Source organism: Marmota marmota, unplaced genomic scaffold (assembly GCF_001458135.2).
Source record: "Marmota marmota marmota unplaced genomic scaffold, marMar, whole genome shotgun sequence".
NCBI classification, from domain to species: domain Eukaryota; kingdom Metazoa; phylum Chordata; class Mammalia; order Rodentia; family Sciuridae; genus Marmota; species Marmota marmota.
This window is the reverse complement of record NW_026000019.1, coordinates 20,927,732-20,944,574: the sequence shown is the minus strand read 5'-3', so window position 1 is coordinate 20,944,574 and position 16,843 is coordinate 20,927,732. Positions and strand designations below refer to the sequence as shown.

At 37.1% G+C, this 16,843-nt stretch overlaps 1 protein-coding gene across 5 annotated transcripts in view; it reads right to left on the bottom strand.

The window, feature by feature from the left end:
• Kifap3 (kinesin associated protein 3) overlaps positions 1–7,586 on the bottom strand; it is a 162,520-nt gene extending 154,934 nt beyond the window's left edge. For 3 of the 5 annotated variants that reach the window (XM_048810059.1, XM_048810058.1, XM_015491848.2), the window contains exon 1: positions 7,336–7,585. In XM_048810059.1, coding sequence (XP_048666016.1) covers positions 7,336–7,367 — 32 coding nt within the window. In that variant the 5' untranslated portion in view covers positions 7,368–7,585. Of the gene's footprint in view, positions 1–7,247 lie in introns of all 5 variants that reach the window. The other 2 variants (XM_048810060.1, XM_048810057.1) reach the window with 2 other exon arrangements.
• Between the last annotated feature and the right edge of the window lie 9,257 nt (positions 7,587–16,843).

Here is a 16,843-nt window from a genome sequence, read left to right as displayed (position 1 = left end):
GAAGGAGACCCTCAGGGTTATACAGTGGAGGGGGTAGAGAGAGAGGAGGGGAGGGGAGGGGAGAGGTGGGGAGGGGGGAGGGTGGAGGATGGGAAAGGCAGCGGAGCACAACAGACACTAGTATGGCAATATGTAAATCAATGGATGTGTAACTGATGTGATTCTGCAATCTGTGTATGGGGTGAAGGTGGGAGTTCATAACCCACTTGAATCAAAGTGTGGAATATGATATGTCAAGAAATTTGCAATGTTTTGAACAACCCACAATAAAAAATTAAAAAGAAAAAAAAATAATGATAGGAAAAATAGAAAATTCACAAGAATGTGGAAATTAAATAACCCACACCTAAACTACCAATGGGAAAAAAGAAATCATAATAATAATAATCAGAAAACACTTTGAGATGAATACAAATGGAAATAATACTCCAAAAGTAGTGCTCAGAGGGAAATGTAAAGCTAGATTTCAAATCAATAACTGAATTTTATACCTTAGAAACTAGAAAAAGAAGAGCAAAATTTAAATCCCAAGATAACAGAAAGAAACAATAAAGATAAGAAATAAAATAAAGGGCTGGGATTGTGGCATAGCGGTAGAGAGCTTGCCTAGCATGCACGGGGCCCTGGGTTCGATCCTCAGCACCACATAAAAATAAATGAATATAATAAAAGATAAAAAAGAAAAAGAAATAGAAAAAGAATAGAGAAAAATCAAGGAAATAAAGTTGTATGAAAACATCAACAAAACTGACACATTTATTTAGATGGATTAAGAAAAAGGACTCCAATTACCAGGATCAGAAATGAAAGTAGAACTTCAATACTGACCTTATAAAAATAAAGAAATATTATAAGGGAGTAATATGAACTATATGCCAATTAACTAGATAATCTAAGTGAAAGGTATAAGTTCTTACAAATACACCTACCACCCAAAACTGACACAAAAGAGAAAAAAAATGACTAGAACTACAATAGATTGAATCAGTAGTCAAAAACAAACAAACAAACAAACAAAAAAAAAAAACTCTTAACAAAGAAAAGCCCAGGACCAGAGGGATTCACTGGTGATTTCTACCAAACATTTAAAGAATTAATACCAGCCCTTCTCAAACTTCTCCCCCCAAAAAAATGGAAGAGGAGAAGAAACATTTCTAAATTTATTTCATGAGGCTACCATTATCCTGATATGAAAAAAACATAGAAAAATATCCTTTGTGGCTATAGAGGCAAATGTTCTCAAAATAAAAGCAAATAGAATCCAGCAGCATATTAAAAGGACTGCATACCATGGCCAAGTGAGTTTTACAAGGATAATTCACATTAATGATTTATTCAAGGAAAACAAGGATAATTCATATTCATGTAACACATACTAATAGAATGAATAAAAATATACAATTGCTCTAATTGATGAAGGGAAAAAATGACAAAACCCACCACCCTTCCATGACAAAAACACTCAATAAATTTGGAATAGAAGAAAGATTACCTTAACATGATAAAAGGCATGTATGGAAAATCTACAGTTAATATTCAATGGTGTAAGAATGAAAGCCTTCCCTTAAGATTAGGAACAAGACCAGTGTCTATTTTTGACACTTCTATTCAACATAGTACTGGAAATTTGAGCCTGAGCAATGAGGCATGGAGGAAAAAAAAACTAAAATTTTTCCTAAAAATTTAAACCCCAAATTTAAAACTTTTGTGTAAGAAAGGACACTATCAAGGTAGCAAAGAGACAACTCAGGAAATGGGACAGATTGGAAATAAAGAAGTAAAATTATCTGTATCTTCAGATAACAATTTTACATTTAGAATATTCTTTAAAATGCACAAAAAATCCCGTTAGAGCGAACGAACAAATTCAGCAAAGTTGCAAAACACATCAGGATTTGTTAAAAAGTTAATTGCATTTCTATATGTTAGCAATGAAAAAGAAATTAAGAAAACAATTCCATTTATAATAGTGTTAAAAATAAAATATTTAGATATAAATATAACCAAGGAGGTGCAATACTGCTGCAGTCTGGCTGGGCACAATTCAGGAGCCACTTATCAAGCAGAAACAAACTTTAGTTTTAGAACACACACGCCGCACCACAGGAGCTCTTCAGGAATTCCCTCAGAGCCCAACTGCCACCACCGGCTTCCCACAAGCCTCTCAACCCCCCTACTCCTCCTGCTCTTGAGGCTGATTGGCTGGGTCGTGTGGGCGGAGCCAAAAGAGTCCCCCAATGAGCAGCTCCGAGGTCTGAAAGGGCGGGGAAACAGCCCAATGAGCATCACTGCAGAGGAGCCAATCAGCTGGCAGCTGGAAGTTTGCTGGGGCCCCTTTGGCTGTGGCTCTCAACACAACACATACTGAGAACTATAAAACATTGTTTAAGAAATTAACAACAACTAAATAAATGAAAAGACATCTTGTGTTCATGGACTGGATGACTTAATTTTAAGATGGCAGTATTTTCCCAAGTAATTTACTGATTTAATATGGTCCCTATCAAAGACTCAATAGCCTGTTTTGCAGAAATGGAAAGGCCAAGCCTAAAACTCACATGGAAACACAAAGGACCCTGAATAACTAAAACAACTTGGTAAGGAACAACAAAGTTGGAAGACCCAATCTCAAAGTTGGAAGATATCCCAATTTCAAAACTTATAACAAAGCTTCAGTAATCAAAATAGTGAGGTACTAGCACAAGGACAAATGTTCAAAACACTGGAATAGAATTGAGATTCCATAGATAAACCCCTACACCTCCACAGTCAATTAATTTTCAGCAAAGATGCTCACACCATTAATGGAAAGAACAATCTTATTAACAGTTGATGCTAGGAAAACTGCATATCCACATGTAAAAGAATTAAGTTGGACCCTTACCACACTTCATATATGGTAATTAATTCAAAATGGATAAGATATAAATTTAAGAACTATAACTATAAAATGCTTAGAATAAACCATAAGGGAAGCTTTCCTGATCTTGGATTTAGCAATGGTTTCTGAAAAGATATCAAAAGTAAGAGCAACTAAGAAAAAATAAATTGGACTTCACTAAAACTTAAAACTTTTGCACAATAAAAGATGCTATCAAGATAATAAAAAGGCTACCCTACCCAGGAAATAGAACAAAATGTCTGCAGATTATGTATAAAGATCTACTAACCAGAATACATTTGTAAAAACTCTAAGAAGATAATACAAATGGCTAAGCACACAAAAAGAAGCTCAATGCTACTAGTAACTACGGAAATACAAATCAAAATAAGATACCATTTTACAAGACCTAGAATGGCCATAATTGTAAAATAAACAAAAATAAAACAACAAAAAAGAAAATAATAGATGTTGGTGAGAAGGTGAAAGAGTGGAACTCTCATATACTGCAGGCGGGAATATTACATTTTTACAAGGTGCAGCCACTGTAGAAAATGCTTTAGTGATTTCTCAATAAGTAGAACAAAGAATTATCGTATAACACAGCAACTCCACACTTAGGTATATATCAAAGATGGTAAACACATGTTCAAACAAAAACTTAAAAAGAGTTTTTAAATAAAACTTTTATTTAAAAATTCTAAATAAATGAAAAGACATCTTGTGTTCATGGACTAGATGACTTAATTTTAAGATGGCAGTATTTTCCCAAATAATTTACTGATTTAATATGGTCCCTATCAAAGACTCAATAGCCTGTTTTGCAGAAACACTAAGCCCCAAACTTATTTCATACATCATTGATAAATACAATAAGTATCAGCATATTATTTCTGATAATATAGTGTTTAAATTTTATATTTTTGCTGGAGTATAAATGCCATAAAGGCATTCACTTATGACTTGTGTGAATGACTTCTACATGGTAGGATTTCAAATAACCATTGAATGAATGAATGAATTCACTCCAAAGCTTTCGATGGTTCCCTAATATGCATGCAATAAAGTTTCAACTCTTCCCTACATACAGCTCATAAGTCCTACATAATTTGTCTCATATTTCTTTCTAATTCATTCTAGCTTCATTAATGTCCTGGGCATTGTGCTAGAGATACAATGGGAAGACAAACAGTACCTCAACCTTATGAAGTTTATGGACCAGAAGGAAATATAAACAATAAAGTAGTAATATTGAGTGACATAAGGTCTGAGGTATCATGAGAACTGAACAAGTATATCGGACCTGGACTCTGGAATAGGAAAGAGAGGCTCAGGAAAGCTTTCTGGGAAAAGTGACATCTTGGCTCAAACAGAAAGATAAAGCTAGGTAAAGAACAGGGCAAGATCCAAACCCAAGGATGTACATACAGGAACATAAAACTGAAACAGGGATGGAAAGGATGTTATTTCTGTAATGCTAATCATGGATTATCAAGCAGGAGGACAGCAGAGAGAGATAAGGTGAAAAGTTAAACACTCTAAAACAATGGAAAACCACTAGAGTTTTAAGAGGAAGCAAAAAAGAAAAATCACTGAATGTATTGGCTACATTCAGTTTGTATATTTTACTAAGGATATGAACTATATCTGTTTAGTTGTTTAGTCATTTTGCCAGTGACCAGAATAATGCTAGGCTCATCCTACATATTTGGTATTTATTTAGTGCTATCAAATAAAAATTTTTCTGCTACTAATGGTAGCAGAAAAAAAACCCAAAATTTCTGATTCTATAATGTATTATGCATGCAAACATATACAAATATTACATATGTATACATAAGGAAACTAGATTTCTCTGAAACTAGATTATGGCTACTATAAAACCACTGAAATTAGTTAAAACTGGAATGACTCAATTAGACTGAAAAATACTGCTGTCTTGTTAAAAACAAATGTAAAAGTAAAAATATGGCTGGAAATATACATAATTGTTATTGAAGAACCAATAATTTATGTTTTGCCAAACATAAATTTTCATTAGCCTTGTTTGAATACAGGTCAGCTGTATATGTCCAACCTGAAGTAGGTAAAAATTTTGTCAGAATTAGGCAAAATTGAGAAATGTATTTTTCAACCTTTCCAGATTCTGACTTTAACTTACTTCAAACATTAGTGATTGGTTCAGTTTTACTTTTTATAATCTAGATAATATGGCTTTAAAGTAAGCTAAGGCTGAGAATTTTCAAGGCACAATATACCTCAGGGTTCATACTGGTACAATATTCCTAAACTAAAACTATGTTACATGAAAATCTGGAAATGGTATAACAGCAGCATTTTTGCCCTAGAACAATCTTGAATTTAAAGTTGAAAGAGAATTTTTCTTTTGTCACAAAAAATTTTAACCAAGGGGTATTAAAGACCAAATTCAGAGAAAAAATAAATGAAAATCTATCTATTTGTTATGATTATATATTTCTTTTAAAAAGTCTTTGATAAATCCTGATTATTACCAGTTTCAGATACATTTACATAAAATTAAAAAAGCAACATATTCCTCAGTTTTGCAAAGGTAGTGCAATTTATTTAATTTACAATTGTTTGAGTTCCTTTTAAGAGCCTATTATTGCTTAGATGATCTTTCTGTGATAACCAGAGCCTGCCAAAGTGGATGTGTAACCGATGTGATTCTGCAATCTGTATAAGGGGTAAAAATGGGAGTTCATAACCCACTTGAATCAAATGTATGAAATATGATATGTCAAGAACTATGTAATGTTTTGAACAACTAATAATAAAAATTTAAAAAAAAAGAGGAAAACCTTTTCAATGAAAGTATGCTATTATTATGGGCCAGGCTGTACAGGCAATGATCAAACAGATTCCATTTTGCCTTCAGACTTGACATCATGTAAGAAATGCTTCTCCCATGGAAAGCCCCGCCTCTGTACCCATCCACAGTTGCTTAGCATAGCATGTTTGGCAACACAAACTGGCAATTCTTATACAATGTATAAGTATGCTCTCTTTGATTCCCATTTTTCGGGTCTCTGTACCCTGTCAGAGATTGTCTAGATGTTAGTAACCATTCTTGAACTTGTATACATCTAGGGATGTTTTGGCCCACTCCCTTTTCTGCTTATGATTTTAGATCTTATGATTTTTGTTTATGGTTTTGAATCACAGCAACACCCACTTATGCTTTAATATGGTTTTGGACTATAAAAGGTTTACTCAAACCCTGAGAGGGGGGTTGAAGGGTGTAGACTTGCAGCCTACACCTTGGCCCACCAGCTGGTGGATCCAGAACCCTGGCTGGTGAATAAAGTTTCTGGCTCCTGCTTTAAGATCCACTTGGTGATTTATTGCAATCACGCCTTCGCGTTATGACCTGAAGTAATGTCACCACCTAAATTTTTAAAAATATAATCATATTTTGTTTTCATATCTCACAAGTTAAATGTCCTATTTTCAGATGAGGAAATTGTGTCCAAAAGAAAACACGTGTATTTATTGAATCGGGAACAGAGTTTAACTATGTTTGGAGCATTCAAACTCAGCTTTTACTGCTAAGTCTGGGTCCAATGAGAGGTATCTTATTTTCACTACGGATGATCTTATCTTTTACACAGCTAAAAAAAAAAAAAAGAAAAGAAAAGAAACCCCGGGCTGGATTGTAGAGCACTTGCCTCACAACTGTGAGGCACTGGGTTCGAGCTTAGCACCACATAAAAACAAATAAAGGCATTGAGTCCATATACAACTAAATTAAAAAACAAAATCTCAACAGATTCCAATTTTCTTTAAGAAGTAACTGATTCTATAAGTATGACAAATAGATGAAAGGGTGAAGAAAGTATAGTAAACTGGGATGCCACTTGTCAATTTAGCCTGCCATACTTTCCCCCATCATCTCAAAACCCTTTGACTGAGACCCCCAAGTAGGGGCGGGGGTTACTTCAGGCCCAGGGACTCCTTGGGGGCCTTGTCTTGGGCAGGGGTGGTTGGGGGAGTGGCTTCTGGCCAGGCCCCCGGGGGGCCTCTCATTAGGCCATGGAGGGGTGGTGGAGTTCAGGCATGAGCCTCTGAGGACCCTGTCTTAGGTTTGGAGAGGCAGGGGGACTTCAGGCCCGGACCCCGGGGGCCTTGTCCTTAGGACCCTGGAGGGGCAGGGGGACTTCAGGCCCGGACCCCGGGGGCCTTGTCCTTAGGACCCTGGAGGGGCAGGGGGACTTCAGGCCCGGACCCCGGGGGCCTTGTCNCCCCGGGGCCATCTCTAGGCCTGGAGGGGCGGGGAAGTCAAAGGCCGGCGCGGCCAGGCCCGGTCGCCCCGCGGCCTTGCTCCCAACCCCCTCCTGGCTCCCACCTCGTCCGAGCCCGCTCTGCAGTGACAGCTCGGCCACCGGCACACCTCGCGGAGCCCAGCGCCGAAGGAGGCGGGGGCCGCTCATCACCTTTTGAGGTATCGGGCGTCCTCCCCCTGCATGGCGGCGGCGGCGGCGGCGGCTTAGGGGCACAGCTGGCGGAGCGGAGGGCGGGCTGTCCGGGGACCCGCCTGCAGCACCCTCACGCGCAAAGGCGCTGACAGACCCAAGGCCCACAAGGCGGGGCGGCGGCGGCGGCGCGGCGTTACCACGGTGAGGCCGTGGGCTCCTCCCACTGCTTCGGGGCCCTGCGCACCCGCGCTGCCCAGACCCGCCCCGGCCGCCCGGAGCCCCTCGATGCGCATGCGTACGTGCCTGCGGCTGCCCTAAATGCGCATGCGCATGCTTCCCTGCCCGACGCGCCTGCGTCTGGAGACTTGTCTGAAGCCCTAAGGGAAGGTTTCAATGCTGGTTCAGCCACTGTGGTTAACAGTGGATTTCTGGTCCTTGTTCCCCGTGAGAATGGAACTAGAAAGGGCTATTACCTTCAGCAGAATTGGAATTTGAAAGAAGGGAAATCAGTTAACTTTACCCAAGCTAGAGGAACAGATTTGAGGCCATCATGATTAAAAAATTCTACCATGACTTTGTTAATCAAATCAGACTGGCATAGGGATGGGCGTATAGACCAGTAGGAAAGAATACAGAACCCAGAAGACGACTCATTCAATTATAGTCTAGTTGATTTTTCAGATCATTTCTTAAAACATTTTAAGTTCATACGAAGTTTGCAAAAATCGTTGAGAGGTGTCAGTGTACCTTCACCTAGTTTTACCAGTAATTGTATTTGCATAAATACATTACGATAAGAATACCAGGGACTGATAATGGAATGATATGTGCGTATGATTCTATGCTATTATATCACACGTGTAAATTCCTATTCATAATTTCTTAGTGAAGCATTTTTATTATGGCTGTTTTAAATACTTGTCAGATAATTCTAACATCTGGGTCATCTTAATGTTAGCATCTGTTGATTATTTCAAGTTGATATTTTCCTGGTTCTTGTTATGAATCATGATTTTTAAATTTTGGATATTACATTATGAAATGCTTGATCCTATTTAAGTATGCTCGGGACTGGGGTTGTGGCTCAGCGGTAGAGTGCTGCGAGGTGCTGGATTCTATCCTTAGCACCACATAAAAATAAATACAATGAAGGCATGTGTCCAACTACAACTAAAAAATTATTTTTAAAAATAAATATGCTCTAGCAGGCTTCCTCTAACACCACACCACACTGGAAGGGAGGGTGCCATCTTGCTACTAACCTATGGGGTTGATGGTTCTGGGTTCCCTTTTCAGCCTCCTTTGACAGCTGTGGGGGCAGGAGTGCCTTATTTTCGCTCCCAAGATGGTCTCCACTGACACATTATGGTAGAAGGTCTTGTTCTCACTGGATGGTTGCAAAAGTTATAGTGTGGGAAGGGCAGTTTATTACAGCTCACAGGTGGTGGAAATCTAAGTTCTCCACTTAAGCTTTGCTTATGGTGATGAGAGTGGGATTATACTTTTTCTTTTCCATAGTGTTTGGATGGAATAGAAAGTTATTATTTAAATGTTTTCTGTTTGGTAGCTTTCTCCTTTTCTCTTTCTTTAATGATTGAAGGCCTTTCTTTGGAATTGGGGAAGTCGTCTTCTGTTGGGTTTTCTGGATTTCTGGCTTCTCTAGCATCCACCATGGGGTATATAAGGAGGGAAAAATACCCAAGAAGCTTACTACTATGCCATTCCTTGAGTATAAAATTGCTAGATGGTCTGCTTTTTGTTCACCTGTCAGAGTTTTTTAAATGTTTGTTTTGTACATGTCACCTAGAGATTTAGTAGTACTCAGTGGAAGTAGTATGGAGAAGTGTCTCTCTTTCATTGTACTGCTGAACTGAAAGTGGTTTCAATTAATTTTTGATAAAGGTAACAAATTAACTTAAAAAGAAAAATATGGTCTTTTAACCAAAGTCACTGGAAACAACTGAATGTACATGTGAAAAATAAATAGGCTTTATTATGTTCGGATGTGAGTGTCCTGCAGAGCTCCTGTGTGTCTACAGGAATTTTCAGAGGTGAAATTATTGGATTGTGAGAGCTGTAACCTAATCAGTATATCCTCCTTTAAATGAACTGATTAGTGGTAACTGTAGGCATATGGGGTGTGGCTAGAGGAGGTGGGTCACTGAAGTATGCCCTAGAAGGAAGGATGCCCCTTTCCTTCCCTCTTGTTTTAGTCAGATTTTTCAATGTTGTGACTAAAAGGATCTGACCAGAACAATTTTAGGGCAAGAAAGGTTTATTTGAGGGCTTCCAGTTTCAGAGGTCTTAGTTCATAGAAGGCCAGCTCCATTCCTCGGGACTTCACGGTGGAAGAGTGTGGCAGAGGGAAGCAGCTCATATGATGATCAGAAAGTAGAGATAGAGGTCTCTATTTTCCAGATACAAATATGTACCCCACAGCCATGCCCCAATTCCCATCTCCTGCAGCCACACCCCACCAGTTCAGTTACCACTCAGTTAATTCCTATCAGGGATTAATTCACTGATTAGGTTAAGGCTATAACCCAATCATTTCTCCTGCAAACCTTCTTGCATTGTCTCACGTGTAATCTTTACAGTGGGTGGACACCTTGCATCCAAACCATAACACCTTTCTTTGTCTTTCTGTTTGATGATCTCAACATGAGTGGAGCAGCCTTCCTTTGCTGGGCCCTTCCCCCATGATGTGCTGCCTCCATCTTGGGCCCAGAGCAATGGAGCTGGCCATCTGTGGATTGAGACCTCTGAGACTGTGAGCCCTAAATAAGGTTGTCCTCCTCTAAGTTGTTCTTGTCATGTATTTTGATCACAGTGATGGAGATTTGACTAAAACAGGCCTCTTTTTTTTTTCTTTGCACCATACACAAAAGATAACTAACAAGGCCATGAATATAAACATAAAATCTATAAAACTACTAAGCTTCTAGAAGAAAACAGAAGAATATTTGAAACTTACAGGCTAGGACATATTTCTTAGACATCATACACAAAAACCACCAATAAAACAACAAATTTTGAATTGATGTCACCAAAATTTAAAACTTCCCTTTGAAATACACCATAAAGAAAATAAAAAGATAATTACTGTGCTGAGAGAAAGTATTGCTGTAAATATATTTGACTAAAGGATTGTATTCATGATATAAAAAGATGAAAATCTGAACCACTTAATTAAAACAAGTACAAGATTTATACAAGTACTTAATAAAAGGAGATACTTAGATATCTAATAAGATGACTCAGCTTTGTTTCTCATCATGGAAGTGGAAATTTAATCCACAATGAAATATGCTGTGTACCTGCACAAGTGTATCCCTGTTCTGCTACAGTAACAGATTGCTACCAGCCCCCAGAATGGTTAAGCACAAGTTCATTATTTTATAGCTTTATGGATCAGAAGTCTGGAATGGGTCTCATTCAGCTGAAATCAAGGTGTGAGGAAGCTTGTATTCTTTTCTGGATGCTTTGAAAGGGAATCCACTTCCTTGCCTGATTTAACTTCTTGTGGCCATTCACATTTCTACACCCATGGTCTCTTTCCTCCGTCTTCAAAACCAGCTATAACTGCTCCAGTCCCCATCCTGCTTCTTACTAGTCCTGCTTTTCTTATCATTTTTTTTTCTATGTTTCAAAATGTTGGGTTTGGTGACACACACCTGTCATCTCAATGGCTCAGGAGGCTGAAGTAGGAGGATCACAGGTTCAAAGCCAGCCTCAGCAAAACTTAGCAAGACTCTATCTCAAAATTTAAAAAATAAATGAAAAGGGGTGTGGCTCAGTGGTTGAGCACTCCTGAGTTCAATCCCTGTTACAAAAACACAAACAAACAAGGACTGGGGTTGTAGCTCAGTGGCAGAGCACTTGCCTCAAACATATGAGGCACAGAGTTCAATCCTCAGCACCACATAAAAATAAATAAATACTAAGGATTTTTTAGAAACCCTAGATATTTAAAAAACAAACAAAAAACCTCATTAACTGTATACTTAAGTTGAAATCATTTTAATATACTACTGTGTATAAATTATTACTCAGTGAAATTATTTTGAATATACAACAAACAAGGCAAATTTAGTAAACCAAACTTATGTATTAAAGAGCATGTTAAACACCACTGAACCACAGACAGGAAAGGTTTTCTACTTTTAAGAACTCTTGTGGACCCAACTGGTAATTCAGTATAATCTCTCCATGTCAAGGTAGGTCCTTAACTTGAATCACATCTGTTAAGTCCCCATAATGTAATATATTTACAACTTCCAGGGAGAGGATGTGGGTATCTTCACTTATTTTTCTACTTGGAGGTGACAAAGTTTGTCATAAACCCACTATAATGTTGAATTGTGAGATAGTACCAAATGTTGACAAGATGTAGAACAACTAGGGTTCCTACACGTTGCCTGTGAGAATGCAAAATGGTACAAGCATTTTGGCAAACATTTTGGCAGTTAAACAGTTAAATATACATTTCCCACATGACCTAGCAGTTCTACTCCTAGGTTTTTATCCAACCAAAATGAGAATATATGTCTATGAAAACTCTTGTTCAAAAGCATTCATGGCAGTTTTATTCATAATGACAGAAAACTGTGAACCACCCAGACGTCCATTAACATGTCAGCTGATGCAAATGGTGGGATATTCACACAATGGAAAACATTCGACATTAAACAAAACAACTACTGATTATACAACATGAGTCAGATTCAAAAACCATTCTGCTGAAAGAAGCATATGTTTTTCATTTATAAGAAATTCTTGAATAGCGAAAGAAAAGTGTATCTTTTATGACAGAAGGCAGGCAAGGGGTTGTCTTGGGCCAGGGATAGGAGGTAGACAGACTGAATTCAACCAACCTGAAGAGAACTTTAGGGTAACGGTTACCCACATTAGCATATTTGTCAAAACTCAAAATGTTGGGTGTAGTGGCACACACCTGTAATCTCAACAGCTCAGGAGGCTGAGGCAGGAGGGTCATGGATTCAAAGCCCCAGCAACTAAGCAAGACCCTGTCTCAAAATTTAAAAAAAATAAATAAAAGGGGCTGGGGGTATGGCTCAGTGGTTGAGTACTCCTGGGTTCAATCTCTGTTACAAAAAAAAATGAAAAAAAAACCTCATTAAATGTATACTTATACTGCAATCATTTTAATATATTATTGTATATAAATTATTACTCAATGAAAAACAAGGCAAAAATTTAGTAAACCAAACCGAGATATTAAAGAGCATGTTAAACACAGTTGAAGAGAAAATTTGTGAATAATAAAAGGAAATAACATATGATACAGTATGAAGTGATAAAGAGAAAACTATTTTTAAAAAAGAAGTTAAGAGATAGGAGTGATAAACTATATCCATAAGTCTTTGATATGACTTCTAGAAACAAAGAATAGAAAGGGACGAACCAATATTTGAGGACTGAAAAATATCCTGAGTTAATAAAAAATATAAATTCCAAGCAACATAAATAGAAGCAATCCATACTTTGCTCATCTGTAAAACAAGGACAATAATGGTCTATTGTCTTACAGTGGTTATGTGATGAGATAGCATACTTGAATTTATGCAGGATTAATATCACATAAATGACAGTAATTGATATTGACTGCACCAAGTGTCTGAAAAACCTAGTTAATTTATTACCTACCTACCTATCATCTATTTATTACAACCTATTTATTAATAGATCAAATCACTTTCGCACTATGTCTACTTCTTAGAAAAATTGTGATAAGGATACTGTGAAAGATGATGATGAGAAAAAGATGAATTAATATTTTATAAGAGACTCAAACTTTAAAGTTATATGAAAATGCCAGAGGTTATTATTATTTTGACCTCATCTTAAATTTGTCAACTGTGTATGTTGAATACTGTACTAACTCTACATACCTATAATCCCAACTACTCAGGAACTTAAGCCAGAGGATTATTAATTTGAGGACAGCATGAGCAATTTACAGAGATACCCTCTCAAAAAGTCTAAAAGGGGGGCTGGGGATGTGGCTCAAGCGGTAGCACGCTCACCTGGCATGCGCGGGGTGCTGGGTTCGATCCTCAGCACCACATAAAAATAAAATAAAGATGTTGCGTCCACTGAAAACTAAAAAATAAATATTAAAAAAAAATTCTCTCTCTCTTAAAAAAAAAAAAAAAAGTCTAAAAGGGCTAGAGATGTGGCTCGCCTTGAGGCACTGGCCTAGCTGGCTCCAGGCCCTGGTCTCCATCCCCAGGGAGCCTGTGTTAATACTGAAGGTTGTTCCTCTAAGCAAAACTCTTTCTCCTAGAAGCTTTCTCTAAGCTCCAGACTTAGTAAAGTGCCTTCTCTATTCTTCTACTGCATACATTGTACTTTATGGACATGATTTTGTTTCTAATTATATTTCCAATCACAGTGCTAGGCACAGAGTAAATTGTTCAATAAGTAACAATTGCTGCTATATGAAGCATAGTTGCTACCTTCGGGGAACACATAGTTGTCAGGTATTGAGGCAGGACATAATAACATCATGACACAAGTAGAATTCTGGCCCCAAAGAGGGTTAAATCTGCTCATCTTGAGGAAAAGAGACTCAGAGTGGGACTCTTAGCGGACAAAGTTTGTTTAAAGAGCACATATCAGGGATGTTCTAGAGAGAGAGAAAGTACATGCAAGGACACAAAGCATGAAATATCATGGTGTAGTCTAAGAGAGGGATTTAGGACTGAGTGAAAAATAAACTTGGCAAAGCCATCAGGGGTATAACCATATAGAATCTGCTATAGGAAAATATGATATTTGGATCTTTCCTGCAGGTATGGGGAGCCATGGAAGGATTTTAATACAGGAAAGTTCATATGTGGAAAAAATCATCACTTTCAGCACCATTACTTAGCATGTTCTGCATTTTATCCACATAGCAACAGAAAACAGACATGTCAGAATTAAGTATTCAATAGTCCAAATATCCTGCTTTTAAATTTTAATCCTGATTTATTTCAACAGTCTATAGAAAATTCTTTCTTACCTTGTTACTGCCTTTGGGACATCATCAAATGGCCACTGTGGTCCAAAGAGTCCACGTCCACTGGCTATTAATGCAGCCATCTTCCCACTTTTCAAATTACTTTGAGCTCCTGTTGCACATCTTAAATCTAAAAATGCAAAAGGAGATTTTAGTTGCAAGAAACCTTTAATATACAATCTCTTCTTGGAACCTTCAATATACAATCTCATCTCTATTAACAACCTATATGACATAAGAAAAGAACTATGACATCACTGGGTTGTTCCAAGGGTCAGGATCAGGAGGGTAGTGATTATTAGGATAATGAGTAATGAATCCTATGCTTTTCTCCTCCAGATTCTCTTCCAGTCTGAATAGTACTTTGAGAAATAATTGTGTGATATGCCAACCTGATGATCCTTAAAGGCATACAGTCAAATGAATGTATAAGTTAAGTGTGTGTTTAATTAGTTACATACACTTGTTTGTTAATTCATATATATGAAATTACACATACAAGTTCAGGTGGAAGTTCCTTGCAAGACAGCATAGCAACTTATGCATTTATACATGTGTATGTTGGAGAAATGTACATGGCATGGTGAAGAATGGAGGAAGAGGCTCCAAGTGTATCCAACTAGATAAGCTGCATTTATTAATGTAACCAAAACTTATGAGAAGACATTGCAATAGACTTGGGTATGCAAGAATGAATAGACAAATTTCTTACTTGAAAAATTATATCTAAATCCAATAGAGATACACACAAAGTGAACAAATAGACAAAATTCAAAGCAATACATTCAGTGGCTGAGCTATAACATGTCTCTACAGAAACCAAGGAGGAGGCACTGGAGAATCATTAGTTAGGCACTATTCAGAAGAATAAAATGGAGAGCTTAGTGTATGTGTGTGTGTGTGTGTGTGTGTATGTGTGTGTATATATATATATATATATATATATATATATATATATATATATTCATTCTTTTTCCCTTCTCTTCCCTATTGGTTTCTTGTTTCTTTCCAACTCACTCACTTTCTTCCCTCCCTCCCTTTCCTTCCTTCCTTCCTTCCTTCCTTCCTTGTGTAGACAGCAAGTATATTCTAGAAATGACTGCATATTTGGGAACAGAACCAATTTTGTAATTTTTCCCTATCTTCATTGTTGTTTTAATTTTTTCCATGTTTCTTCATTTCTTTAGGTTAATTTTTCTTATTTTGACTTTTTATTTTTAATACATTATTTTTGTATTTATTCACTCTTGTAGGCTAGTATAGGTTACTTTTAATTTCATTTTTTATTTTAGATTGACATTTGTACTTATTTATGGGATACAGTATTTATGGGGTACGATTATTCAATACTTGTATATGATGTGTGAGATAATATCATGGCAATTAATAATTCCATATCCTCAGATGTTATCACTTGTATGTGTTGGGAAACTTTAAATCCTTCTCCTCTAGTTATTTCTAAATGCATAATTAACTGTTTTAGACTATAGTTATCCTATGGTGCTAGATGCAATAGAATATTATAACTACTCCCCCCATACTGTACTTTGGTACCCACTGTCTACTCTTACCAAACCCCCTTCTCCCTACCCTTCCTAGCCTCTACTGACTTCTATTCTAGTGACCTCTGTTATACTCTATTTCTAGGTGGTCACCTCTATTGAACTTCCAAAATGAGTGAGAACATGCAGTACTTGTCTTTCTGACTTATTTCACTTAACATCAGGGATACTGGTCTGCAGTTTTCTTTCTTTCTCCTTTTTTTCTTGTTTGTTGTGTTCTTGTCTGATTTTATTATCAGGGTAATGCTGGTCTTGAAGAATGAAGAACGAGTTTGGTAGAGCTCCCTCCTTTACAAGTTTTGAAATAGTTTGAGAATTGGTTTTTCTTAAATGGCTCATTAGAATTTATCAACAAAACCATCACATCCTGGAATTTTCTTTTGTGGGAGAATTCTTTTTTTCTTTTTATCACTGTTTCAATCTCACAGCTCATGGTCTGTTCAGGTATTCTATCTCAGATAGAATTCAATTTTGGTAGGTTATATGTGTCCAGGTTCTATTTTTTTTTCCTGAGTTTTCCTACTAATTGGCACATGATTATTCATAGCTAGGTTACATTTTTATTTATTTAATTAGATTAACTAATTAATTTTTGTGGTGCTTGTCACTGAACTCAGGGCCTCACATACCGTAGGCTAGTATTCTGCCACTGAGTTGCATCTCCAGCCAAGGTTACATTTTAAAATAATTTTATATTTATAATTCTTTCTTGAGTTGCCTCAGCTTGCTTCTGAACTTTCCACTTTGATTTATGTTATTCTTTCATATTTTTGTATCATTTTATTACTAGTTTGAGTTCCTTTGATATTATACATTGTGGTCTACCCCCCTCCCGTGATTTCATTGTGCTTGAGATTTCACCTTGACAGACTTTGTTGTTCATTTTTTGTAAAATTAACTTCAATAAGCTTTGGGAAAGCCGTAGCTTTTCTAACGTCAC